The 26,376-nt window shown below is 39.3% G+C and overlaps 1 protein-coding gene and 1 long non-coding RNA gene across 5 annotated transcripts in view; one reads left to right on the top strand and one right to left on the bottom strand.

Moving 5' to 3' along the window:
• LOC141284834 (uncharacterized) overlaps window positions 1–26,376 on the top strand; it is a 46,589-nt gene that overhangs the window by 14,592 nt on the left and 5,621 nt on the right. For 2 of the 3 annotated variants that reach the window (XR_012338498.1, XR_012338500.1), the window contains exon 3: window positions 14,379–14,557. This is a non-coding gene — a long non-coding RNA (uncharacterized lncRNA). Of the gene's footprint in view, window positions 1–14,212; window positions 14,263–14,378; window positions 14,558–26,376 lie in introns of all 3 variants that reach the window. The other variant, XR_012338499.1, reaches the window with a different exon arrangement.
• On the bottom strand, window positions 131–25,547 carry scn2b (sodium channel, voltage-gated, type II, beta). Of its 2 annotated transcripts, XR_012338497.1 has the most exons (6): window positions 25,302–25,547; window positions 14,345–14,511; window positions 14,010–14,220; window positions 9,625–9,820; window positions 9,472–9,539; window positions 131–3,638 (listed from the first exon to the last, which is right to left on the bottom strand). XR_012338497.1 is itself a non-coding variant. In XM_073817854.1 (5 exons), exons 1-5 carry the CDS (start codon window positions 25,381–25,383, stop codon window positions 3,608–3,610), a joined length of 687 nt encoding a protein of 228 aa, XP_073673955.1. In that variant the 5' UTR covers window positions 25,384–25,547; the 3' UTR covers window positions 131–3,607. The 2 variants fall into 2 exon arrangements, 1 of the variants encoding a protein (XP_073673955.1); XM_073817854.1 differs by lacking the exon at window positions 9,472–9,539.

Genomic DNA, 26,376 nt, shown 5'->3' with positions numbered 1-26,376 from the left:
AAAATGTCTTGCAGATGTACAGTAAAAGCAGACGTCAAATAGACATTTCAGTGATGTACACATGCTATCAGGGTACATTTCAGTTTAAATATTTTAAGTGAAAGGTGTAAAAAGTGACAGGAACAAAATGCTTTGTTTCGTAATTTTTTATTGAAAAAACAATCAGTGATGCAGCTCACATTTATGGTGCAGTGCAAGCATATGTATTTAAAGTAGGCCAGAGTAAGACCTTCAGCGAGACACTAAAACAGAGGCATGCATGATGAAAAAACGAGCAAAAATCTGGTCCCCAAACCATTCCAACCAACCTCGCTCGACTGCTGTTGTTGATTATGCCCATAGAAATGGTATGTTTATATGATCTTGATGTACAAATGAATAGGCAAATGCATTAAAGAAAACATCAAGGCAGTACAACCAACAATATGGTATCATGGTTACATCATATATGTGATAAAATTCACCTTCAGTATAATATAAGGCTTCTGACAGTTTGCAATTATATTTAATGACCCAGTATCATGCCTATGCATCAGTACATATTAATACATGTAAACAAGTAACTAGGATGTTGTTGTCTAATTCTAATAGAAAGTAATCAGGGATCTAGCAAGTCTTCTTGGCAAGTCAACCTATGAATAGCGCTAGCCATAAAATCATTGTGCCACAGTCTGAATTTCACAAGGTGGCTTAATGTTAACTGCTGAGCAGCAAATCTATTTATGAGCTTAATGGTTTTGTTAAATCCTTAGCAGATGTTTTTACGGACGTAGTTCTGGTGTCATTCACATTATGCAAAAAAGGTGGTAAAAATACAGTATGTTTCACAATGTACATGTGTACGTGAACAAAGTAACTAAGTGTCATTGAATACATGATTATCATTGAATACAGTTATGATTAAACAATATGTAAATCTCAGTTTTGGTTCGTAATACAATAAAACAACACTGAATTAAACATTGAAATGAACAATAATAGTAATAAAAAGAATAATAAATAATACATTCCCTTACAATGAATGAAATGCAATAAATGGAGCAAAATTATTGAGGTAACAGTAGAATCCATCATGGTACATTTTTATATAGGACAACAACAAGCAATATAACTTAATCCATTAAATACTTTTTGGAATATGATGTGAAAGTGTCAGAATTAATAAGTTACTAACTAAATGTGTAAATAAAAAGCAGTTTAAGTCAGCCAGAAGGGCATTAAGTAAGTTAAAGTGTGACTAAACGGAAGCCAGTATGGGTGTCGGCTTTGCCTAGCAGAGGGTGAAGGTTCCCTGGGTTTAAAATCACTGTGGCTCCAGGCTTTGGGCCTATGCTGCATGAATGCATGGTTACTACATGCAACCCAAGTAATCATATGTGGTGAAGTAAAATAAGTGCTAAAATACTTTAAACTGATCTGTAGACAAATACTGTATACCTTTATGAGTTTTAATGCCAGAACAAAGAAGAATTGTTTGTAGGCTAAATGAGCCTACATCTCTATGATATTGTTTTGCACAGAATGTTTAAATAAGACATATGCTGCTACTTTTCAACATCATTCAAGATTACAATATTCATACATATAATATATATTTAGATATATTTACTTTTTATTGAATAAAACTATTTAAAACATACTCCTCACTTTTACTGATAATAACACAAAATACTGTAATAATATCGAGGCTATTCTTTGATATTGTTCCATTTAGCAGATGGTATGTAGGGGACCTGCCCCTTCCCTACATAATCTACTACAAGTCCACTGAAAGTGAGTTCACAATCACTGTGTGTTTCACTATCAAAATGGATTCCCAACACAGTCATTATGAAAACAGCAGATTTTCTCTTTCTAGACTAAATAGCTATAGTATTGGTTCTTTTTCCTAATTATTTCCTTTTTATACACACATAATACAATAAGATGTCATACGAAATGTATATTTTTTTCTTTCCATCAAAGGTGCATTGACTTAATCCAGTATCTTTAATTTGCTTGTTACTCAATTTGAAACCTTTTTAGCCTCTTTCAGAACACATTACGTGATTACGTGTGAAATTTGATTATGAGGCTAATATGAAGTGTTATAAATATAGTACTGACTAAAAACAAAAATAATTTCACAGCTTATACGTTCAAGATACTCATGTCAAATAAATTCACACATTCCAAATAACACACCACAACATACGTGTTGAACACAATCAATGATATTAACAATCAAATTTCTGTATAGGTTTTTTTTTTTTTTTTTTTTGTGTTTTATCTATAAATAGATAAGGTTTAACTTGCCACATAATCATTGCACCTGACATGATGTTTATGTGTAAAAGCAATGTTTTGGAAATGGCATTTTTCATAAATAGGGTGCCCAAAACTTCTTTCTTGTTTTCTTTTTTAAAAGCAGGGTTGTAAATTTGAGCAAATGTAGCATAAATTACCCAGTCATTCTTAAAAATAAAGGTGCTTTAAAAGGTTCTTCACAGCGATGCCACAGAAGAACCATTTTTGGTTCCACAAAGAACCATTCAGTCAAAGATTCTTTAAAGAACCATCTCTTTCTTACCTTTTTATAATCTCAAGAACCTTCTTTTACCACAAAGAACCTTTTATGAAACAGAAAGGTTCTTCAAATGTTAAAGGTACTTTATGGAACCATTTAGACAAAAAAGGTTCTTCTATGGCATTGTGAAGCACCTTTATTTTTAAGAGTGTAGGCTATTTGTTTGATCTTAGAAAATAGAGATTATTTACTTCTAAATCAGCTCATTTTTGGGGGCTCACAAATTTGTATTTATTTATTTAGTAACTGGGGAAGTCCGTTTTATTACGATTTGTTCCTCTAAGGCTTTTAAAAAATGTCATTGGACAGCAAAGCATAACCTATTTGTGGAATGTGCCAGAAGCTTGTGCAAATTGATGATTTGTTTTGTGCAAATTGTGTGTATCATGCGTAAGAAAATTGTCATGCAATGATTGTACATGTTTTGGAGGTGTTTTATGTGCTGTAAGCTAGCAAATTATAGATTTCGAACACTGATGTATAGTTACAGTCCTGCCTAATATTTTGCTGTTCTACTTCCTGCATTGTAAAAACAGCATAAACTTTTAGACTCAATAGGAGCAAACTGGCGCAATGAGAAGGCACACACACAAACACACGCGGTATGTTTCTACATCCACTTGAGAGGACGTTGAGGGCAGTGATTTCTCAAGAAACTGTCAAAACGTATAAACACCTTAAGGGTAAAAACACTTTGGCAGGTGAGACTTTGTATAATTTAAAATTCATCTCTTTAGAAAATTCTCAGCAGAAATACTGGATGGCTAATATCAATAGTGCTAAAAGTGGCAGAAGTTGAAGAAAAAATACATTAGTTGACTTTGAACAAAGTGTGGTCCAAACAAAGAGTTTTGCAGGAAGTTCTTATCAACTATTAACCTGTCATATTTAGTGGAAGAGGCTGTTTGAAACCCTCTCGTCGGTAACTGGACACCATGGCACTGTGGTGGAGATCTTCCTAACATGACAAGTTTGACTGCTACACAAGAAAACCCAGGAATGTTGAATGAGACAGTTATAGGATGAAGAGTCAAACAAGTTTCACACATCTTCAGGCAGGAGGCTTAAATTTCTGAAATGTAATAAGAAAGACAATCAAAAAATGTGAGAGAAGAAAATACTATTTCAGTTCCCTTACAGGTCACTTACGCTGCGTCGGAACACTTTGGGAACGCCCCCAGCGTGACCACGCTCTGAATCACGTGTGTAATCAGTCCAATGGAATCGCGAGACGTCACGTACGTGATGACGTCACCGACCAGGAAGCTTAAAAGCACATACGGTGAGAGCAGCGCTAGCTTTCTGCCATTCAGCAAGCGCTCTATGTGTGTGTGTCTGTGTCACTCTGTTTTTATGTGCCAGTTTGCACAGCTTTTATTTGAGAGTGTCACTGTGTCCTTCAAATAAGCAGCAGCATTTCATTCTGTGTGCTCCTCTTAAGGGGATACACGCAGTCTATTTGTTGTCTGTCTGGGAGCGAAGCACGGGAGTCAGTTCTCGAGGGAACTGAATGCCGTATTGTCTTCCCCGCGGCTCAGTCCCGCTTCTGCCGAGGCAGGGCGGCAGCTGTTCTCGTGGGGATTGCACATAGATCTATGAAGCGGGTTAGAGACGATCTTTGATCCATCTCTGCCTTTTCCATGGATCTAGCGCATTCTCTCTCGGGGTTCCGAAGCCCGCGCTGTGGTTCTTCTCCCTTGAGTGAGAGTGCGTGACGAAGTGGGCGGTGTCAGCTTTTGAGGAAGCTGACGGCTCGCATTCTCGCTGTGCACGCTTCGCTCGCAAAGTCCCGTTTTGCCGAGGCAGAGCGGAGGCTTTCATTGTGGAATCACAGCTGTTTGCGTTTGAACAGACTGCATATTAGATTGCTGGTTTCTCTCAGCTCTTCCTACTTAGAAACTAAAGTAAATGGGCTGCGGAGATTCACACGGTTTATGTGTAGCTTTGTTCGGGAGCTGAGTACTCACAGTCCACTTCTGAGGGGGCGGGCTGTGTTCATTCACAAAGCACATATGAAGTATCTTGAATGTTAGCTATGCTCCCATAGTCATTTAATTCTGAGGAATTAAATACATTTATACAGGCAGCCCATACTAAGTTAGCCATTCCTCCACTTTCACCCTATAAATACTAATTAATGCTCATTTGAGCATTTTGGCGGCTCGGCATTGAGGTGTCGTCCTCGCCAAACTGGGGTTGTGACTGAAAAGTGTGCTTTCTCCATTATAGAGAACCACTTTTCAGTGCTTGGTGTGGAATTCAATCATGATGCAGGCACGTTTGTCTCCTGCTCTGATTGAATCTTTCCTCATGCCAGTCAAGAGAGTATAAGTAGGCTGGCCACTCACTGCAAACAGTTTCATTAACTATAATAAGCCCTGATGGCATGGCTCAGGGCTAATGAGGACAGTCCCCTCTGGGAAAGAGCGGTTAACAGCTCTTCATACGGTGCCCGTCTCTCCTCAGTGTCCTCAGGGGACCGCTTTGCCATCCCTGCCACCACCAGGTGCTTCAGGGTGCAGTGGTCCCCAGCGAGCATATCTCTCAGTTACCGCCCGACATCGTAGCGGTGCTGGGAGGCTCGCAACCTCCATCGAGGTCCCCTGAACAGCTAGCTGGGTGCTTTCCTGCCGGTCTCCGCTTCAGGACCCCGAGCTAGCCGTTCCTCTAACAGCAGAGGTCAGTCTCGAGAGACTGATCCCCCTAGTAGACTCTTTGGCAGTGTGGAAACTACTGCCAAATGTGTCTCATGGGTCCTGCACACTGAAGAGAGGGGCTACCGCATTTAGTTCGGCTCCCCTCTTCAGTGGGGTCTTCCCACTTTGGTGGATCCTGAGCAGGCTCTGGTTATGGAACAGGAAGTAAACTTTCTCCTGGGGAAAGAGGCCATCGAGGTGGTCCTTCCTCACAGTGAGATCCTGGGTTATACAGCCGGTTCTTCATTGTTCCCCAACACAGGAAGTTCCTGAGGTTTGCTCTCAGGGGCAGAGCTTACCAAATTCGGGTTCTTCCTTTTGGCTTACACTCTCAACCCGCACTTTCATAAAGTGTGCGGATGCAGTTCTGGCTCCTCTGTGACTCCGGGGCATCCACATACTCAACTATGTCAACATTCGGTTGATCTTAGCTCATTTCGAGCAAGTGGCAGTTCAACGTTGAGATGTTGTTCTGTCACACATGAAAGAGCTGGGGTTAGGACTAAATGCCAAAGAAAGTGTACTTTCTCCATTATAGAGAACCACTTATCTGGGCGTGTTGTGGGATTTGACCACAGTGCAGGCACGTATGTCTCCTGCTTGTGTCGTCTCGATCCTCATCACAGTCGTGAGAAGTAAGATAAGGCTGGTCACTAACTGTACAGCAGTTCTACAAACTGCTGGGTCTGATGACAGCTGCGTCCGACGTGATATCTTTTGGCCTGCTGTACATGAGACCCCTACAGTGGTGGCTCGAAACCAAGCGGGTTTCCCGAGGGGAAATCTGCTTCACATGAGCTAGGTCACACGGCGATCCCTTTGTGCCTCAGACAGGTGGATAAAGCCTTGGTTTTTGCCACAGGGCCCAGTGCTCGGAGCTCTTTGTCGCCGCATTACACCTGCGACAGATGCGTCCCTCACTGGCTGGAGAGCGGTCATGAGTGGCTGCTCAGCCTGCGGCCTCTGGCCCTGCACTCTCACCCTGCACTTTCGTGAAGCGTGTGGATGCAGCTCTGGCTCCTCTGCGATTCCAGGGCATCTGCATGCTCAACTTTATCAACGATTAGTTGATTTTGGCTCAATCTGAGCAGCTGGCAGTTCAACATCGAGGTGTTGTTCCGCCTTGGAAGTGTTGGGGTTAAGACTAACAACGCCAAGAGAAGTGTGCTTTCTCCATTACAGAGGACCACTTTTCTGGGCATGGTGTGAGGTTTGTCCACAATGCAGGCACAAATGTCTCCTGCTCGTGTTGACTCGATCCGCACCGTGGTCGCGAGGGTGAAAAAGGGCTAGTCACTCACTGTGAAGCAGTTCTAGAAACTGCTGGATCTATGGCAGCTGCGTCCAACGTGATACCTTTCGGCCTGCTGTACATAAGACACCTACAGTGGTGGCTCGAGACCAAGCGGGTTCTCCCTGATGGGAAACCCACTTTGCATGATCAGGGTCACGCGGCGATCCCTTCGTGCCCTAGACTTCCGAAGAAAATCTTGGTTCAGGGCCCAGTGTGGGGAGCTCTTCGTTGCCGCGGCATGCTTGCAACCGATGCGTCCCTCACTGGTTGAGGAGCGGTCATGAGTGGCCGCTCAACTCTTGGTCTACAGAGAGGTCATCATCTCATGTGGCACTCTTTTGCCTGGAGATGCTGGCCGTGTTTCACTGAGACACGTTCTCCCAGGCCTAAGAGATCACCATGTGTTGGCGCGCACCGACAACACAGTGGTGGTCTCTTACATCAACCACCAGGGAAGTCTGTGTTTGTGCCCCTTGCACAGCTGGTGCACCAGATCCCTGTGTGGTCCCAGGGGAACTCCTCCACCGAGAGCAGTTCACATCCCTGGGCATCTCAACTTAGGAGCAGACATCCTGTCGAGGCAGGGGCTGAGGCCCGGGGAATTGATGCTTCATCCCTATGCGGTGAAGCAGATTTTGAGAGCACTTTGTCTCTCGGAGTCATCCAGCCCACTGGACTGGATGCCATGGTACAGATGTGGCTGAGGCTACGTCTGTACGCCCCTGTGGACTTCGGTCCACGGCCCCATACTGGCCAGGCTGAGTTTGTTCTCGGACCTGATTTCCCTTCTTGCGGCTCTCCACGGAGTTTCCGTCAGGAGGGATCTCCTCTCACAGGCAGGGGCGATTCCTCACCCCCGCCCGGAGCTTGGAGACCATCCTCCTTCCAGAACTCCCTCCACGAGGAAACTGTATGCCCTGAGGTGGAGACTCTTCACTTCTTGGTGCAGAGACTGCCAGCTCGACCCAGTTAACTGCCCGGTTGGTACAGTGCTGGAGTTCCTGCAGGCCACCTCTCCGCAGGGTTGACCCACTCCACCCTGAAGGTTTACATGGCGGTTATTCGGCTTACCACGCCCCTCTCGGTGGCTCTCAGTGGGCAGACACCTTCTTGTTACATGTTTCCTCTGCGGTGCGCTGAGGTTGAGGCCTCCAGTACGCTCTCACGTCCCTACGTGGGACCTGGCTGTGGTGCTAGAGGCTTTGTGTGAGCCTCCCCTCGAACCTTTCTCAAGAGGGTTGGGGACCTTTAGGCCCTCTCTGTGGCCCTTTCCTTTTTGACTTTGCGCCTGGTATGCCCAAAGTGTTTCAGTATCCCAATGCGGGATACGTCCATAAGGTCCCCACCGTTGCACCACGCCTTGTTGTATTGCAGGCTTTTCATCCTCCTCCCTTTCGGGAGCCCGGCCATCAGAAGCTTACTTGTATGTGTCCAGTGTGAGCATTGGGCACATACATCCACAGAACTACACTGTGGAGGAAGGCTGACCAACTTTTGGTCTGTTTCGGCCCTCCTAGGAGAGGCAATCCTGCTAGCCTTCCATAAGCCGGTGGATTTTGGATGCCATCTCGGTAGCCCTTGAGCCTTCTGGTCTCCCCCCACCCTGGGAGCCAAGGCTCACTCTACCCATTCAGTATCTGCCTCGAAGCTTTCTTCTCGGGACTTTCCCTGGAGGAGATACGTAATGCTGCGGGTTGGTCCACGCCCCTAACCTTCGCTAGGTTCTATGGCCTAGATTTCAGAGCCTCTCCCGGCTCCTTCGTTCTCTTGCCCTAATCCGGCAGGGACACCCTCAGTATGGCGGCGTGGGCATTCTCGTTCCCAAAGCGTTTCGACGCAGCGTAAGTGACCTGAAAGGGAACGTCTCAGGTTACGTATGTAACCCTAGTTCCCTGAAGGGAATGAGATGCTGCGTCTCGAGGCCATACTTCCGGCATCCCTGCGGCGCTTGCTGTTTCCAGAAAGCTAGCGCTGCTCTCACCGTACGTGCTTTTAAGCTTACTGGTCGGTGACGTCATCACATACGTGACGTCTCGCGATTCCATTGGACTGATTACACACGTGATTCAGAGTGTGGTCACGCTGGGGGCGTTCCCAAAGTGTTTCGACGCAGCGTCTCATTCCCTTCAGGGAACTAGGGTTACATACGTAACCTGAGACGTTTTTCTACTTCAAAATGTCACATTTTAATTCAATGTTACATGTTACTTACCTTTTTTTGTAACTGAAATTTACTAGCAACTAGAACACCACATTTTTATATATACAAGTTATATATCCCTGTTCTACAAAACCAGTCTTAAGTAGCATGGGTGTATTTGTGGCAATAGCCAAAATGCATTGTATAGGTCAAAATGATTGATATTTATTTTATGCCAATGTATGTTCCATACATAAATTTTGTAAATTTCCTTGTGTAAATATTGCAAAACTTACATTTTGCTTAGTAATACACATTGCTAAGAACTTCATTTGGATGATTTTCTTAGTATTTTGATTTTGTTGTCATATCCTAACAAACCGTACATCAACCGTATTCAGTTTTCAGATGATGTATAAATTTCACTTTCATAAAATAGACCCTTATGACTGGTTTTGTGGTCCAGTGTCACATATAGGTATTTACAGATTTTTTGTACATAGAAAATTAAAGAGAATTATAGGTCACATATGTTCAAAGAACTTTTAAAAAAATAATAATAACAATAATACAATATTCCACCACAACAAAGACACCACAGAATCCAACCAGATAAAGTAAGACTACAAACAGGCTGATAGTAACCAGGAAATTTGAGTCCAGAACTCAAAAACAGAGAACAGGCTAATGAAACGAAGATGAAGAACTCGCAACCGCTACTGTCAACCACAGTCACATGACCCACTAAAACACACTTGCTAGCAATCAGTTTTACCAGAATGTGTAGGATGGAGCTCCACCATCCGTTAGGCCTCCAGGGCTAAGATGGCGGGTTAGGGCTGTCTGTTTCAGGATTTAAAGTAAGCAGTTTGTTTATAGAGAAAAAAAAAAATATTCCAAGAAAAGCAAACAAGAAAGAAATTCTTACTTTGTTGCTTCTTCTGTGCCTCCTTCTCCATCTGCTTTGCCCTCTTCCTCCATCTTCTGCTCATCTGAGATCAGCTCCTGGTTCTTATGTCTGCGAATACACTTCACCACCACCATGGACAGAATGAGCAAAGCTAGGATTCCCCCCACAGATGCCCCGATGGCCACAGCAATGGTCGAATCCCTTGGTGGTGGCACTGGGCAGAGGAGGACAAGAAATTAGTGATGCTAACAACAAAGTACACTAGAGCATATAGCTTCTCCAAAAAAGTGTATTCTGAAAATAAATTGTGGACACTATTAACAAACTAAATGCATTGTCTGAAACGCATGGTGCAAGTGCACTTAGGGCATGTTCGAATCCACTTTTGCTAGTTTAACGACGAAAAAAAAAAAAAAAAAGGTCTGCATGGTTTTATATATTCTCTTAAAGGGATAGTTCACCCAAAAATGAAAATGTGATGTTTATCTGCTTACCCCCAGGGCATCCAAGATGTAGGTGACTTTGTTTCCTAAGAAGAAGAAAACAGGTGCAGTCTGCCAGCCAAATAATGGAAGTGGATGGGCACCAGACCTTTAAAAGTAAACAAAAACACGCACAGACACGTGACGATACATTGTGCTCAGGACAGATGGACGTGGCTGTGTATCAAAGGTAAAAAATGATATAAATACTGTTCAGTTTCTCACAAAAAACGATCGTTTCATGTCTTAGGACATCAATGTATCGTCACGAGTCGCAGGGTGTAATTTGGATTTGTCTGTGCATGTTTTTGTTTACTTTTAAAGGTCTGGTGCCCATCCACTCATATTATTTGGCTGGCAGACTGTACCGGTTTTCGTAAAAAATCTTCATTTGTGTTCTGCTGAGGAAACAAAGTCACCTACATCTTGGATGCCCTGGGGGTAAGCAGATAAACGTCAAATTTTCATTTTTGAGTGAACTATCCCTTTAATGAGTCATGGGTAGGCATGGGCCGGTATAAGATTCTGACGGTATGATAACCTTGGATAAAATTATCACGGTTTCACGGTATCACTGTATTGTAATTACTGCTCTACAATGTTATATTTAAATGTCTGGGTAAAAAGTTTTTTTTTTTTTTTTTAACTCAACACAGTATAATTTATTTTAGGAAACATTTAGAACATTTTGTAACATGGAACATCAGGCAAAATAATTAAAATAAATAATTTTATCTTCTTAATTAAATTAAATTTCAGTCACTTGTGTGAGCCTAAACCTGCAGCTCAACAATAATTAACAAAATAAAATGTTCAAAAACAAATCCTTTTAAATGGAAAAAATGCAATCACTGATCAAAGCATAAATATGACCATTAGTGACAGCTCCAAAAATAAACAAATACTCAAAGACACGTGAGAGCCAGCAAGGTTTTTTTTTTTTTTTTTTAAAGCCGTGAATTTGAAAAGATGTTAAAGGTGCACTGTGTAATATTTAAGATGATCTCTAGACAGAGGTGCAATAACTATGTTTTCAGGGGTGCATAAAGACCTTAATGAAGAATTATGTCTTTATTTACTTAGAATTATCAGCTTGGGAAAAAAAAAAAACACTGACACAATGATGAACAAGTAATAGTAATATTCACAATAACATAGTTTTTGAAATGATTAAGTAAATATAATTCCTTAAATTACATTTTACAAGAAATCTCACTATTCGTTGCTGTCAAAAACAGCGAGATTCTAATCCTGTATGGGCTTCCGTAGTTCTGTAAAGGGAGGGGTGAGAGGTGGACTGTTGCAATTCACAATCTCGCCACTAGATGCCGCAAAACCTACACACTGCACCTTTAGCGTGACTGAAGGCTTAAAAGCAAAGACGTGATTTCACTTTAACTTGTTGTACTAATGTTCAATCACAGAAACGTAACGTTAGTACATATAGTCTGCTATTCCCCACACTGTTTTGTGGGGGTTCACCTCCTTTGGCCATCCTGAACTTATATTACCGCTGAGTCTCACTGACTGCGGAGCACGTGCACAATCACAGACACGCGCTTGCCAGCACTAACCGCTGGGGGAGGGGCTGCATTGTTTTCGCTGCAGGTACGCACACACACAACCTAGTAGAGAGTCCTGCGCTTCACTTTGACAACACAAAAAATGCACATATCGTAGGAACGGTATAACTTTTTTTGTTTGCGGTTTTGAAACCGTGACTTTTTCAAACTAGGGATGCACCGATACGAATCGGCCGATAAAGCTTGCGCGTTTTGTCAGTAAAGCCGGTTCTGTAATCAGCGGTAAATGCCATCAGGTGCGTGATTTCACGTTGAGCCGTTGTTTACCGACGAGCTGCGCAAATCAATGTTCATTATCAGTGTGAAAGTGCGCAGCTCGTCAGTGAACAACGGCTGTGTGTAGTATATACGGCTCAACGTGAAATCACGCACCTGATGGCATTTACCGCTGATTACAGAACCGGCTTTACTGACAAAACGCGCAAGTGATCGGCCGATACGGATCGGTGCATCCCTATTTCAAACCGCGGTAAACCTTGAAACCGGTTATCATCCCATGCCTAGTCACGGGTGTGTTTTAGCCATAACGTTCAATAAACCAATCAGAGTCTCATCTCCCATTAACTTTAAAAGCCAGTTGCGCATGCACCATGGTGGATTCACTATTTACATGAGCAAAGACGGAATGCTTCTCCATAGAGAAAACTGATTTGGTTGTGAACGAGCAGACCATCCACTGCACAAGTCAGATTGTGTAATAAGCAGAGTGTACAGTGAGGGAAAAAATAAATTATTTGATCCACTGCTGATTTTGTATGTTTGCCCATTGACAAAGAAATGATAAGTCTATAATTTTAATGGTAGGTTTATTTAAACAGTGAGAGACAGAATAACAACAAAAAATCCAGAAAAACACATTAAAAAAAGTTTTGGGCTACAAGACCATCGCCAAGCAGCTTGATGAGAAGGTGACAACAGTTGGTGCAATTATTCGCAAATGAAAGAAACACAAAATAACTGTCAATCTCCCTCGTTCTGGGACTCCTTGCAAGATCTCACCTCCTGGGGTTTCAATGATCATGAGAAAGGTGAGGAATCAGCTCAAAACTAACTGGGAGGATCTTTGCAATGATCTCAAGGCAGCTGGGACCATAGTCACCAAGAAAACAATTAGTAACACACTACACCATGAAGGACTGAAATCCTGCAGGACCCGCAAGGTCCCCCTGCTCAAGAAAAGCACATGTACAGGCCAATCTGAGGTTTGCCAGTGAACATCTGAATGGTTTAGAGGAGAACTGGGTGTGGGAGAACTGGGAGAAGTGTTGTGGTCAGATGAGACCAAAATCGAGCTCTTTGGCATCAAATCAACTCACCGTGTTTAAAGGAGGAGTTGGAATGCTGCCTATGACCCCAAGAACACCATCCTCACCATCAAATATGGAGGTGGAAACATTATGCTTTGGGGGTATTTTTTCTGCTAAGGGGACCGGACAACTCCACCACATCAAAGAGACGATGGACGGGGCCATGTGCCTTCAAATCTTGGGTGAGAACCCTCAGCCAGGGCATTGAAAATGAGTTGTGGATGGGTATTCCAGCATGACAATGACCCAAAAAACATGGTCAAGGCAACAAAAGAATGGGTTAGGAAAAAGCACATCAATGGTCCTGGAGTGGCCTAGCCAGTCTCCAGACCTTAATCCCATAGAAAATCTGTGGAGGGAGCTAAAGGTTCAAGTTGCCAAACGTCAGCCTCAAAACCTTAATGACTTGAAGAGAGGGACAAAATCCCTCCTGAGATCTGTGCAAACCTGCTGGCCAACTATAAGAAATATCTGACCTCTGTTTTAACTTCTTTGAAAATGCATTTATTATTCTGTCTCTCACTGTTCAAATAAACCTACCATTAAAATTATAGATTGATAATTTCTTTGTCAGTGGGCAAATGTACAAAATCAGCATCGAATCAAATATTTTTTTCCCTCACGGTATGCACATTGTGCACCCACTTATAGGCACATATTATATTATAGGCGCATAAAAAAACAAATACTGTGTTACTACTTTAGACCAGGTTTTAGCTGGTCAATGGTGCAATTGTTTTCAATTCCTTGAAAACCACAACAAAAGCTCTTGGATTCCGTCAAAAATATCTTAATTTGTGTTCTGAAGATGAACAAAGGTCTTACGGGTTTGGAACGACAGGAGGAGCAAACAACCTTGAATTGGCCTACAAAAACACATCACCAACGCAGCGCTCTATTCTAATTCTGCACTTAACAACACCTGCAATTAGGAAACCCTATTCATCATGGCCTCTCCTGAAAAACTAACTCTGCTTTTAGTTAAAAAAACTTTGTTAGTACAGCTTTTTGGCCCATGCTGAATGCCTTACATTCAGTCAGCACGACGAACTGGATGGTGCCATGACCCTGAATGCGGTCTGGAGGGTTGCGCACATAGCAGTTGTAGATGCCTTCGTCTGTCAGCTGCACATCTAAGATAGTGATGGTCAGGTCGTTTTTATCCAGGTTTCCAGAAAATATGACTCGATCTCCAAATCGACTGGACTTTAAGGGCATTATCTTGTTCTTGTAGGTCATGAACTTGGAAAAGAAGACATTTTGGATGAAGGTAGATTGGGAAAGGTAAAGAAACAAGCGAATTGTGTAACTTTAAAGAACTGGTATTACGACGGTATTATTATGTTTAGTCTTTGTTTTCTCTTACCATCTCCTCTGTGCTGTTGCTTGTCTCCTGATAGGTCCAGTTCATGGCAAACTTGTTGGGGTCCAACTTGTAGCATGAGGTGAACGCACAGGGGATTTTGACATCTGTCCCGTTGAGAGCGTTGATCTGTGGTGGCACCAACACATCCATGGAATTCACTGGACAGGCTACAAGAGATGCAAATATACACTTCTAACAAGTGCCATCTAATTGGTGAGATGTTTCTGTCAAGCAAATGTTTATCATGTTAAAATGTATGGAAGCCCGTTTCCACCACTGAAGGAAAAAAGTAAAAAAAAAATTAAAAAAAAACATAATTGTGACATTTTATCTCACAATTCTGACTATTTTTCTCATGATATAAAGTCAAAATTGTGAGTTGTAAAGTGAGACTTGCAATTTTGTACATTTTTCTATGAATTCTGTAATATAAACTCACGATTGTGAGTTATAAAGTCAGAATTGCGAGACATAAGCTCGCAATTGTGAGAAATAAGGTCACAATTCTGAGGAAAAAAGTCAAATTGCAAGTTTGTAAATGCAGTTCTAAAGTCAGAATTGTGAAATAAAAATTCACAATTATTTTTTCTCACAAAATGTGAGTTTGTATCTTGTAATTCTGACTGTTTTTCTTGCAATTGCGAGTTTATATGTCACAATTGTCAGAAAAATTCAGAATTCTAAGTTTGTTTCACAATTGTGAGTTGTATAGTCAGAATAGTGGGGTATAAACTTGCAATTTTGAGAAATAAAGTCAGAATTATGAGATAAAAACTCGCAATTCTGACTTTTTCCTCACAGTTCTTTTCTGACTTTATTTTTCCAGAACTGTGAGATATAAATGCACAATTGCGAGATATAAAGTCCAATTCAAAATGGAAAAAAGACTGATTTGTTCTCAGAATTGTATGTTTATATCACACAATTCTGACTTAATAACTCGCAATTGCAAGATATAAACTCGTAATTCTGAGAAAAAAAATTCATAGCTGCAATATATAAACTCACAATTTTATTAAAAAAAGTCAGAATTGCGAGGAAAAAGTCAGAATTGAGAGACATACACTCATATTCAAATATTAAAATCTCGCAAATCTTGCAATTCCTAGTTTGTAACTCAATTGCAAGAAATAAAGTCAGAATTGTAAGATAAAAAAACTTGCAATTCTGACTTTCTTTTTCACAAATGCGAGTTTGCATCTCGTAATTCTGACTTTTTCCTCACAATTCTTTCCTGACTTTTTTTTTTTTCCAGAACTGTGAGATATAAATACACAATTACAAGTTATAAAGTACAATTCTGAAGGCAAAAAGACTGATACAGTATGTCACAAAAGTGAGCACACCCCTCAACCATTTTAGTATATCTTCTTAAGGGACAATACTATAATAATGAAACTTGGATATATTTTAGAGTAGTCAAAGTGCAGCTTGTATAGCGGTATAGATGTACTGTCCTCTGAAAATAACTCAACATACAGCCATTACTGTCAAAATAGCTGGCAACAAAAGTGAGTACACCTTAAGTGAACTTGTCCAAAGTGTCAATATATTGCGTTAACACCATTGTTATCTGGCACTGCTTTAATCATCCTGATCATGGAACCTCATGGAGCTGCTGGACGTTAGACACATGGTGCTTCTCCACCTTCCACTTGAGGATGCCCGATAGGTGCTTAATAGGGTTCAGGTCTAGAGACATACTTGGTCACCCCCTCACCTTCACCTTCAGCTTCCTTAGCAAGGCAGTTGTCATCTTGGTGGTGTGTTTGGGATCGTTCTCATGTTAGAATACTGCTGTTCGGCCTAGTTTCTGAAGGGAAGACATCATGTTCTGCTTCAGAATATACAGTACATAATGGAATCCATGTTTCCCTCAGTGAACTGCAGCTCCCCAGTACCAGCAGCACTCATGCAGCCCCAGACCATGATGCTACCACCACCATGCTTGATCGTAGGCAAGACACAATTTTCTTGGTACTCCTAACCAGGGCATCCCCACACATGCTAGACACCATCTGAGCCAAACAAGTTTATCTTATAGTCTCATCAGACCACAGGACATGGTTAAAGTAATTCATGATCTTGGACAGGTTGTCTTCAGCAAACTGTTTGCAGGCTTTCTTGTGAGCCACCCATAGAAGAGGCTTCCTTCTGGGATGACGCTTATGCAAACCGATTCGTTGCAGTGTGTGGTGTATGGTCTGAGCAATGACAAGCTGACCTTCCACTTCTGCAACCTTTAAAGCAATGCTGGCAGTTGTCATGCATCTGTTTTTTGAAGCCAGGTTTTGCACCTGCACACAGAACGAGCGCTCAACTTGATCAACCCTTGCAAGACCTGTTCCAAATGTAACCCATCTTGGAAAAACTCTGTCTGACCCTGACCACTGTAGTATAACTCGGTTTCAGGACGTTACTGAACCAAGAGAGAGAGGAGAGCAACAATTCTAATTCACAAATCCTCAGAGTTCTTTGGCATTAGGTGCCATGTTGAACATCCACTGGTCAGTATGAGAGAATTGTACTTAAAGCACCAAATTTTAACTGCTCTAATACAAGATAGACACGTTTGTAAAGTCCTGTCAAGCAGACAAAACATAAACATGATAATTAGGACATGTGGCTTTGCATGGTTAAACAACATACTGCTGTTATCACTTAGGGTGAACTCACTTTTGTTGCCAGCTATTTTGACAATAATGGCTGTATGTTGAGTTATTTTCAGAGGACAGTGCATCTATACTGCTATACAGGCTGCACATTGACTACTCTAAAATATATCCAAGTTTCATTTCTTTAGTATTGTCCCTTGAGAAGATACACTAAAATGGTTGCTGAAATGTGATACTGATACTGTGTATCTTACATCTTATATATCACATTGTTTAAAGGTTTATTTTCTCCATCTCTGCACCATTTCATCCCTCTGCAGTCAGGAGTTTTGTGTTTCTGGACAAGTTCCCACTGCTGCAGCAGTTATGCTTTATCGGCCTGGCTCTCTGCAGTAGTAGCAGCAAGTTCGTCACACCCTCCCATGCCATCCCATCCCATCCCCACCCCCCTCAAAGTGCTGCAGTTTAGTCCGTCCCCCTCCCTTTAGAAAAATCAGGTGTCCTCACGGATAGAGAGCAAGAACTACAGCAGCTGTGTTCAGAGAAAACATACGCACACACGCACAAACCTCGCATACGTGAATAGCTTTAGTAACTATTATGATTTATAGTGCGTTAAATCCAGAGTGCTAACAAGGCAACATTTGAACTATACAGATATGCAACAATACATTATATACATAGCTTTTTTTTGTGCTACAAATGATGCAGTACTGCAACATGTCACTGTATCCTACAGTGTGGGTTGAAACACACACACACACACACACACACACACACACACACACACACACACACACACACACACACGTTCAGCATAAATATATACACACACACACACACATGCAGAGTCAGCACTTGGCCAGGCGTGTTACTCAATACCAGCACTACGTCAATATCGTCTCCACCCACCCTTTTACCTTCATGTATATTTAGTCCGTTTCTCTCTGCGGTCTGTACCACAGCAGGGACGCTTTAAAACTCCGTCACACACCCCATGCACATTTAATCTCTGAATCCATGCAAGAATCAGTAATAATACTCAAATTATTGTGGTTTAAAAGCTACAGTGAATTTTAATATATGTAAACTCTTGTTTGTGAATCTTTAGGTTTATATAAGCATGGACATAAGGGGTATGACTAGCATTGACGTATTTAGCCCACTCTTGGGGTACTGATTTGATGGTTATGTACCAATATTCACTGGTTCAGAGTGCTGTAGGCATAAAATACTGCAGTGGAGCTCTCTCTCACCCTCTCTCACACAACAGTCTCTGACAAACCCCATCCCTACAGCCTCCCTGCGCTGTCTGTGTCCTCTTTTTTTTCTGCTCTCAAGGTTATGGTAAAAGGAGAAATGTGGACAAGGTACATTGTGGAGCTGGATGTGCATGCAAAAACAAATAATATGATACACACACACACATACACAGACACACACACACACACGCAAAAAAAAACATACATATAGTAACATACATATAGTACATAGAGTGCTAGGTAGATTACTTACAAAATTTAATCCATTTCTGATTCGAAATTACGTAACGAAAATTTTGAAAATAGTCAGTAATGTATTAGATTACACATTTTAGGTAAAATTTTTGTACTACTTTTGGATTACTTTTAGATTACTTTTATTTGACTACTTTTTGGATTACTTTTAGATTCTGACTTTATTTCTCAGAATTGTAAGATATAAACTCACAATTGCGGATTATAGAGTCCAATTCTGAGGGGGAAAAGACTGATATGTTCTCAGAATTGCAAGTTTTTATCTCATAATTCTGATTTAATAACTCGCAATAACGTGTTAAAAAGTCACAATTGCGAGATAAAAGTCTTTATTTCTTAGAACTGTGACTTTTAGTTTATATCTCACATTTCTTTTTTTCCTCCGAATTGTAAATACAAATTCAGTTGTTTTCTTTTTTCTCGCAATTGCGAGTTTATATTACGCTGTACTGACTTAATAACTTTTACATTACTTTTGACCTAGTCTCGCGTAGCCAGACCTTCAGACTGACGGCTAAAGGTCTGGAATTCATGGCAGCTTTCATTGGCCAAGGCCCGCCCATGAGGACGTTTGAACAACCAATCAAACAACCAATCACAGTTCGTTTCGTTCAGAGTCACGTTTCAGTGCGTGGAAATGCCCCACAGCAACAGACTGGCGTGCAACAAATCAGTCATTGAAATAACCAGCATTGAAAGTTAACGAAGAAGAGGGAGAACAAGCAGTAAGTCAGTAATTTGTTCGCAAATGTCGCAAAAGTGTATAACAACAATGGCGTCTGCATAAGCATCTTTTAGCAAATGCAAGTAAATCAGTCTGCGCTTTGTTTCCCGGCGGACCGAAAATAAACGCGACACGGAGTTAATAATCGCGTTTCCCGGAAATCCGATCAAATTAAACTAATCAGATCATGACTTCGACATTCCTGAAGTGTTCACAGTTAAGTGTACCATATGCATCAGACGTTTAGCCAACGTTCCGTGGGTGTGACGTCTGAGGCTGAGACTACTTTTGACCTAATTTATCACAGATTTAATTTCAATTGCAGTTTATTTGTGTAGTGTGTTTCACAATGGATACTGATTTCTCTTCTAACTCATAATCATGTGATATTTCTTAATTACTGATATCCTCTCTTTAATTTTAAAAGTGAATAGTGTGAGATTGAACCCATTTAAGCCTACCGGCAACTATAGTTGCTGCAGTTCAGTTGTCATTTTCCTTTTGTAAGTATTTTTCTAGATGTTATCTATGTTTTATGTCTTAATAACATGCAAGCAAACAACCAAATAAAGGATTTCAAGAAGAAGAAAAAAAACAAAACAAAAAAAAAAAAAAAAACATTGACTTCCTTCCTGTCACATGAGGTATGGAGGATACTACCTAAAAAAATGCTAAAAAAAAAAATGGAGAAATCAAATACAAAACACATTCACATAGGACACTATTAACATATGCATGAAACCATTCAGAAAAAAATTAGGCACAAATGGGTTAAAATTGATATAATGACAACAAATTGTTGCTAGCATCATGCTACTCATGTTAGCTTCTTGTTAAAAACATGGTAGCATCATGTTAGCAACATGCTAACTTCATGCTAAAAACATGTTAGTATGTTGCTAGCATTATGCTAATCACGTTAACAGTGGTTTAAACATGTTAACATCATGCCATGTTAATTTTGTTTTAACATTTTAATTGTGTTAACATGTTGTTAGCATAATGCTAACACAATTAATATTTTGTTAGCATGTTGTTAACATGATGCTAACACGATTAGGGTTACTTTTAGTGTCTAGTGCTGTTTTATATTTTAATTCCTTTTTTATTTTTGATACACAATGCCCTGTTAGAGGAACTTAATGGCTGCACTTTGTTCTGCACTATGTTCCACCACTTTAAGACAAATGGATTTGTTGTCTGTTGTGTTTTCATATTAAAGTGATTATAAGCTAGATGCAGCTTTTTTGGGTTTGCACCGAACATTCTTCGACTTTTATACATAATACATTTGTTTATATCAAAACAAAACAGCTAAAACCAGCATAGAGAGGCTGGGAGACCAGCGAAAACCAGCTACTTCCAGCATGAACCAGCTAAGACCAGCCAATCAGCTCAGGCTGGTTTTAGCTGGTCATCCAGCCTGGTCTTAGCTGGTCAGCAGGCTGGTTTTAGAGGGGTTTTGCCACTTCCTTAGCTGGTCTGGTTGAGAAACCTGCTGGAACAACCGGCTAAAATCAGCAAAAATCTACTTAAACCAGCTTAGAACAGCCAAACTGCTTAGGCTGGTTTTAGCTGTGTTTTTTTTTTTTTTTTTTTTCAGCAGGGTGTTGAAAGCAGTTTTTTTTTTTTTTGGAGTTTGATGCCAAATGTTTTCCTCCAATGTCAAATTAAAATTTAACATTGAAGGGGTTTTTTCAAATTATTTTTTTCCATACAATTGCGAGTTTATATTATACAACACTGACTTTATATCTTTTAGCTTACTTTTGACCTAACTTATCACATAGATTTCATTTCAGATAGTGCTTTTAACAAAACATAATGTTTCAAAGCAGCTCTACAGAAAATATTTGTTTTGAGTGTTACAGTGGGTTGAACTTTACTTGACCAAACAGGAAAACAGGTCTCATCGCATCCGCTTGTCAGAGAGAAAGCAGTATGAACTGATGGCTATATCTGATGCCTGCTAACCTAGTTGATTTTATTGTTGCTGTTTTATTCACTTTTAATATCTGAAGGTTTGTGAGAAGAAAAATAATGTGATGGATATCGGTTTTGATCATCTTTGTTATCTACTTTGGCCATTTTGAGTAAAACAATTTTATATTTTACAAAGCTTCATATTTTCAATTTCATGTTTAATGAAATATTCTGTTTTACAGAAAACATGTTTATTGCACATAGCCCTTAATTGGAAATATTCTGTTATCAGCCAGAGATGAGTGTCAAAGTAACATCCATATGGCAGTAATTTACAGTTATACTATGATATATGTTATGTGCTTAGTTAATGACTTGTGTTCAGTTAAGCAGACACAATGAACGTGCTAAGCAACAATTACGATTTGTGCTCATTATGATTACAATATTAGGATAACACTACAATATAGATATTTGAGGGTTGTGTATATCAATCTAAAGATTTAAGTAGAAAACACTGTAGCATTCTAATGAAAAAATCCAAATGAAAACAAAATATGCATTCTATATATCAACATTAAAGGGATAGTTCACCTTAAAAAAAATAAAAATAAGATTTTTTTGATGAAGACAGAGAGCTTTCTGACCCTGCATAGACAGCAATGAAACTACCACGTTCAAGGCCCAGAAAGGTAGTATGGACATTGTTAAAACAGTCCATGTGACAGTTGTTCATTTAATCAGTTGTCCAACTGCAATGTTAAGAAGCTATGAAAATACTTCTTGTGTCCAAAGAAAACAAAACTAACGACTGTTTTTATGTAGTTTTTAAGTTGTTAATCGTCAGAACAGCGCTAACAACATTAGCACGTATGCTAACGTGTGTGCAAACTGTATGTGTGTGCGTCTGTAAGGGAGAGAGAGTGGGAGAAATAGAGTATGTGCTTTCAGTACATAATAAAATGTAATATTGTGGCAAAAACATGGAAATAATCTGTCGTTTTTATCCTGCTGTTTACTGTATTTATTTGTTTGGCCAGTGTCGTTTTGGGTTTTGGTTATTTTGCTGTTTTGGACTGTAAGGACCTTTGAGATAACTGAAATTGTGTGGCGAAGTGATATAGACATGTAATGCAGTCAAGCGCTGCCTGGAACTACGTTCGCTGTGCGTTTCCCTGAAAATAATGCACACTATTAGAACGTTAGTCAGTCAAATAGATTCAAGCATTCAACGGCCCCGTAGTATATGGGTGAGTAATTGATGACAGAATTTTATCTTTGGCTGAACTATCCTTTAAGTACATTAAACATTATATGAAAAATCTTCCTAAACATATAAACACTGACTTCAAGTTTTCCAGATTATTATACAGTCTAACAGCTTTGGGGTGTTTCACTGTTCGTTTAATTTCTCACACATATGCATCTGATATTTGTTAATTACTAAGATCCTCTGTTTAATTTCAAAAGTGAAAGTGTAAAGTTTTTAAACTTAATGTAACCAGAAAAAAACTGCTTCAGTGGTTTAAGTTTACCACATTTAGTGTGTTTCTCCCTAATGACTGAAATATTGTGGGCAAATCCAGGCATCTGTATTTCAGTGAGAAGCAGATCTTCACAAGCCTATTAACAGTTATCTTTTTCTCATAGTCCATATGTCACATTCAGTACTGCAGTTGGATTTTATCTTTCAATCCACTATTTAAAGAGATAGTTCACCCAAAAATATTTTGTCATCTACCCATTTGATCTTGAAATCTGTATTATTATTTTTTTCTATGGAGCACAAAAGGAGTTGCTCTTTCCCATATACAATGACACTGAATGGCAACCAAGATTCTTAGACAAAATCTTCAGTGAATAACAGATTTTTTTTTTATATATATATAAGACTTGGAATAAGTCTTATGTAGCTTTTTTGTTCTGTTTATAGCAGCTAATAAATTGAAAGTCTCGCACATTTACAGGAAATGTTTTGCTTTGCAAGATAAAGTGGGTGGTTTTGGAATAATATAATGGTGAGTAAATGCTGAACAATTTTCATTTGTAGGTGAACTATCCCTTGAAATTAAACTAACAATCTGTGACAATATTGCAATAAACAAAACATTTAAAAGTACAGCAGATATGTACTGCTTTTTTATATTTTATATCCTCTCTTTTAAATGCATACACACTACCATTCAAAAGTTTGGGGTTGATATGCGTTTTCTCATAGTATTTAAAAAAAAAAAAAAAAAAAAGTAAAACCTTTACACTGAAGAAGTCAAAGTGGAGGAGGTTTCTATAGTGAGATTGGGTTCAGTAGCTTTTAGGTTTTGTGGAATAATTTAATATTTTTTTCAGGAAGCTGACTGAAATGTATTATTAACTTCAATCTCCCTGAGAACAGGATGCCGCACAAATATTGCTACAATCCATATATTTATCTGTATACATGAATGTGGTATTGATATGCAAATCATTTTGCTAAGAGAAGTCACTAAGGCCAAGTTCTCTAGAGAATAAAAAAAACTTGTATTAAAATGCATACATACAATATATTTGAAAACTTATGAATCCTATTGCAATAATTAAAATATCAAACTAGGTGTCATTTATTTAAAATAAATACATTCTAAATGAAATGTGAGCATGTGAATTCTAGTGGCAATTATCTTTTTTATTGCGATTTGTAGGGTGTGTTTGTCTAATAACATGTCTAATAGTTGAGGCTCTTAGATTTTTACATATGGCCATATCATTTAAAGTCAATAAATAATTTAAGATTAGAAGTATGAGGATTTTTTTTTGGAGGTAGACAGTTTTGTGAAACTAGGTTTAATTATAATTGCAGGTCATGTTTCTTCTACAGTCACTGAAACACAGTTTTGTACGCCATCTAGTGACTGTTTAGAAAAACGGCATTATATTCACTTGAACTTGAATAACTTCCCAGTTCAGCTGTGTTCAACTTCCTTTCCTTTGTGTTAAGCCAAAGAGTATAGAAGTACTTCTATACTCTTTGGTTAAGCCTAGAATGAACAGTAGTTCGCTTAGATTTTAATGAATTAAAATTTGTGGACTATACCACATGGATTATGCGCAAAAAAGTAGGTCATCTGCCTTCTGTTAAAACACATAATCCTAATACAGCCTTTAACAGAAATCGTTTTATGAGGCAACAGCTGTAGCAATAAACCTATTCGCAAAACAACCAAAACATGCACACTGGTTATGACTGTTATTTTAACAAGACTTGTTTGCTTGTTCAGACATACCTTGATTTGTATTATTAGTATTATTACTGAATTTGCAAATGTAAACATAAAACTACTATATTGATTCATTTCATCAGGCCCCTTTTCCTCACCCAAACGTATTGCCTCCAGTTCATTATTATCATTGTTTATTATATTTTTATCAACATTTTCACTTAACAGCCAATGGATGGAAGTGAACCTGAAGTTCATTAACTTACATTTTATTCACAATATACGTTTTGATCCTGAACGAAAATAGTTCAAAACTAAACAGAATAAATAAGTATCTCTGTTTTTAAATAAGTCAGTGTTAAAGAATCATTTGTTTGAGAGAAAGATTCGATGACTCGTTTATAAACACATTCTCTTGTTGCCACCTACTGGTTTAACGATGTAACTTAAATAAAGCGTCACTAAATAATACCCCCAAAACAAACAAATAAACAAACGGAGTGATAAAAACACTATAGACTCTATATCATCAATATGACACGGATCTAATTGTTCAATGCTAAACAGATCAATAAACCTGCAGCACTGCAGTGTTTATCAAAGCTGCTTGTTTAAAACCTACCCTATAACTCCTATTGTGTGACAATAAATGGGAAAAATAAGAATGGACATATAGACATATGTCCTGTTTACACAACCTGAATGCTCTCACAAGGCATCACAATCAAAGCAGTGATAATTCTGATGACTATGTGAAGAAAACATCACAACATTGTTGCTCAATGTATCTGACAGATGATCAGTAACAATAACTATCAAACGCTATGATGTAATGACACACGCCTAATTTTATAAGCATCCTCTTATAATGCATATACCTGACTAGATCTGTTTGGCTGGTACATTGAAATTAAAACGTCGAATTGTCCTTTTAATAATGTCCTTCTTTTTTTCCCCCCCATTGCATAAGCTTGTTTTACTTACCCAGGAATATCATCAATGCAACACAGGATAATTTCAAAGCGGACGCCCACTGCGTTTTCCCAAAATGCAATAAAACAGGCATTTTGGTCGATGACAATAAACGTAGCGGAGAATAAGAACAGAAAGTCGTTTGAGATCTATTTCTTCGTTTCAAATATACAAAATAACACGTAAAATGTTTTTATTTTGTGCTATGATATGGCTGGCAGTGTCTGTAGCAGGAAAACTGGTTGATAGTATGGTTGTCGTTTGCAATTCGTCGTGCTTCAATTGAACCACGTTACAATACACTATAATAGCAGAATATGAACTAAGATATTACTCATTTCATAAGATTGAAATAATAATGCAATTCAAATCAGAATGCCTCTTTATATCACATGTATCTCCTCAGAAATCACTTAAAAAATCCAAGCGGCCGTTGACGCAAACCTAAATAACGAGTCGCTAGCTTGCAGTAGGACCACCTCTCCTCATCTCCTCACTAAAGGAGATCAAAGTGCACTAGAGATGAGCAAGAGGTGGAAATACACACAAGGGATGAGAATGGTGCCACAAAAAAAAAACAAAAAAAAAAACGACGACGACGATGATGATGCTTATTAAAGATATAGACTTCCTACATCTTTCATAAGGCAGTGTATATATCTCATTAATGAAACGAGAGCACATTGAGGGCTGTGCCTTGATGGTTTTGATGGCCAATAATGGTTTTAGCCACTAGTTGTATTATGGTTTATAAATCTACTGGTCTGTGGTTCCTTAAATCTCAAAGGACAGAGTTGGCATGAATACGTAAGTGTGTAATGTTTAGAACCACTTCACTATTAGCACTGGAGAAAAAAGTTTGTTTGCCTCTTCTAGATGTAAGTTAGTAGATGCCATTGAGAAGACAGAGAAAAAGTCAAGAGGCTGAAGTTAACTATACGGGTATGTGCCAAAAATGAGAATATCGAGGGAAAGTCCATTTATTTCATTAATTTGTTTCAAAAAATGAAACTTGTATGTTATATTAGTTCACTACACACAAAGTGAAATATTTCAAGCCTTTATTTGTTTCAATTTTAGTGATTAT

Source organism: Garra rufa, chromosome 14, assembly GCF_049309525.1.
Source record: "Garra rufa chromosome 14, GarRuf1.0, whole genome shotgun sequence".
NCBI classification, from domain to species: domain Eukaryota; kingdom Metazoa; phylum Chordata; class Actinopteri; order Cypriniformes; family Cyprinidae; genus Garra; species Garra rufa.
The sequence above is the reverse complement of the archived record's forward strand: the minus strand, read 5'-3'. Positions and strand labels throughout refer to the sequence as shown.

Coding starts and splice junctions, on each gene's coding strand:
- scn2b (XM_073817854.1), bottom strand. CDS start 25,383: ATGCCTGTTTTATTGCATTTTGGGAAAACGCAGTGGGCGTCCGCTTTG. Junction 14,221..14,344: donor GCAACAGCACAGAGGAGATG/GTAAGAGAAAAC, acceptor TTCTTTTCCAAG/TTCATGACCTACAAGAACAA. Junction 9,821..14,009: donor GTTCGTCGTGCTGACTGAAT/GTAAGGCATTCA, acceptor TCCTCTGCCCAG/TGCCACCACCAAGGGATTCG.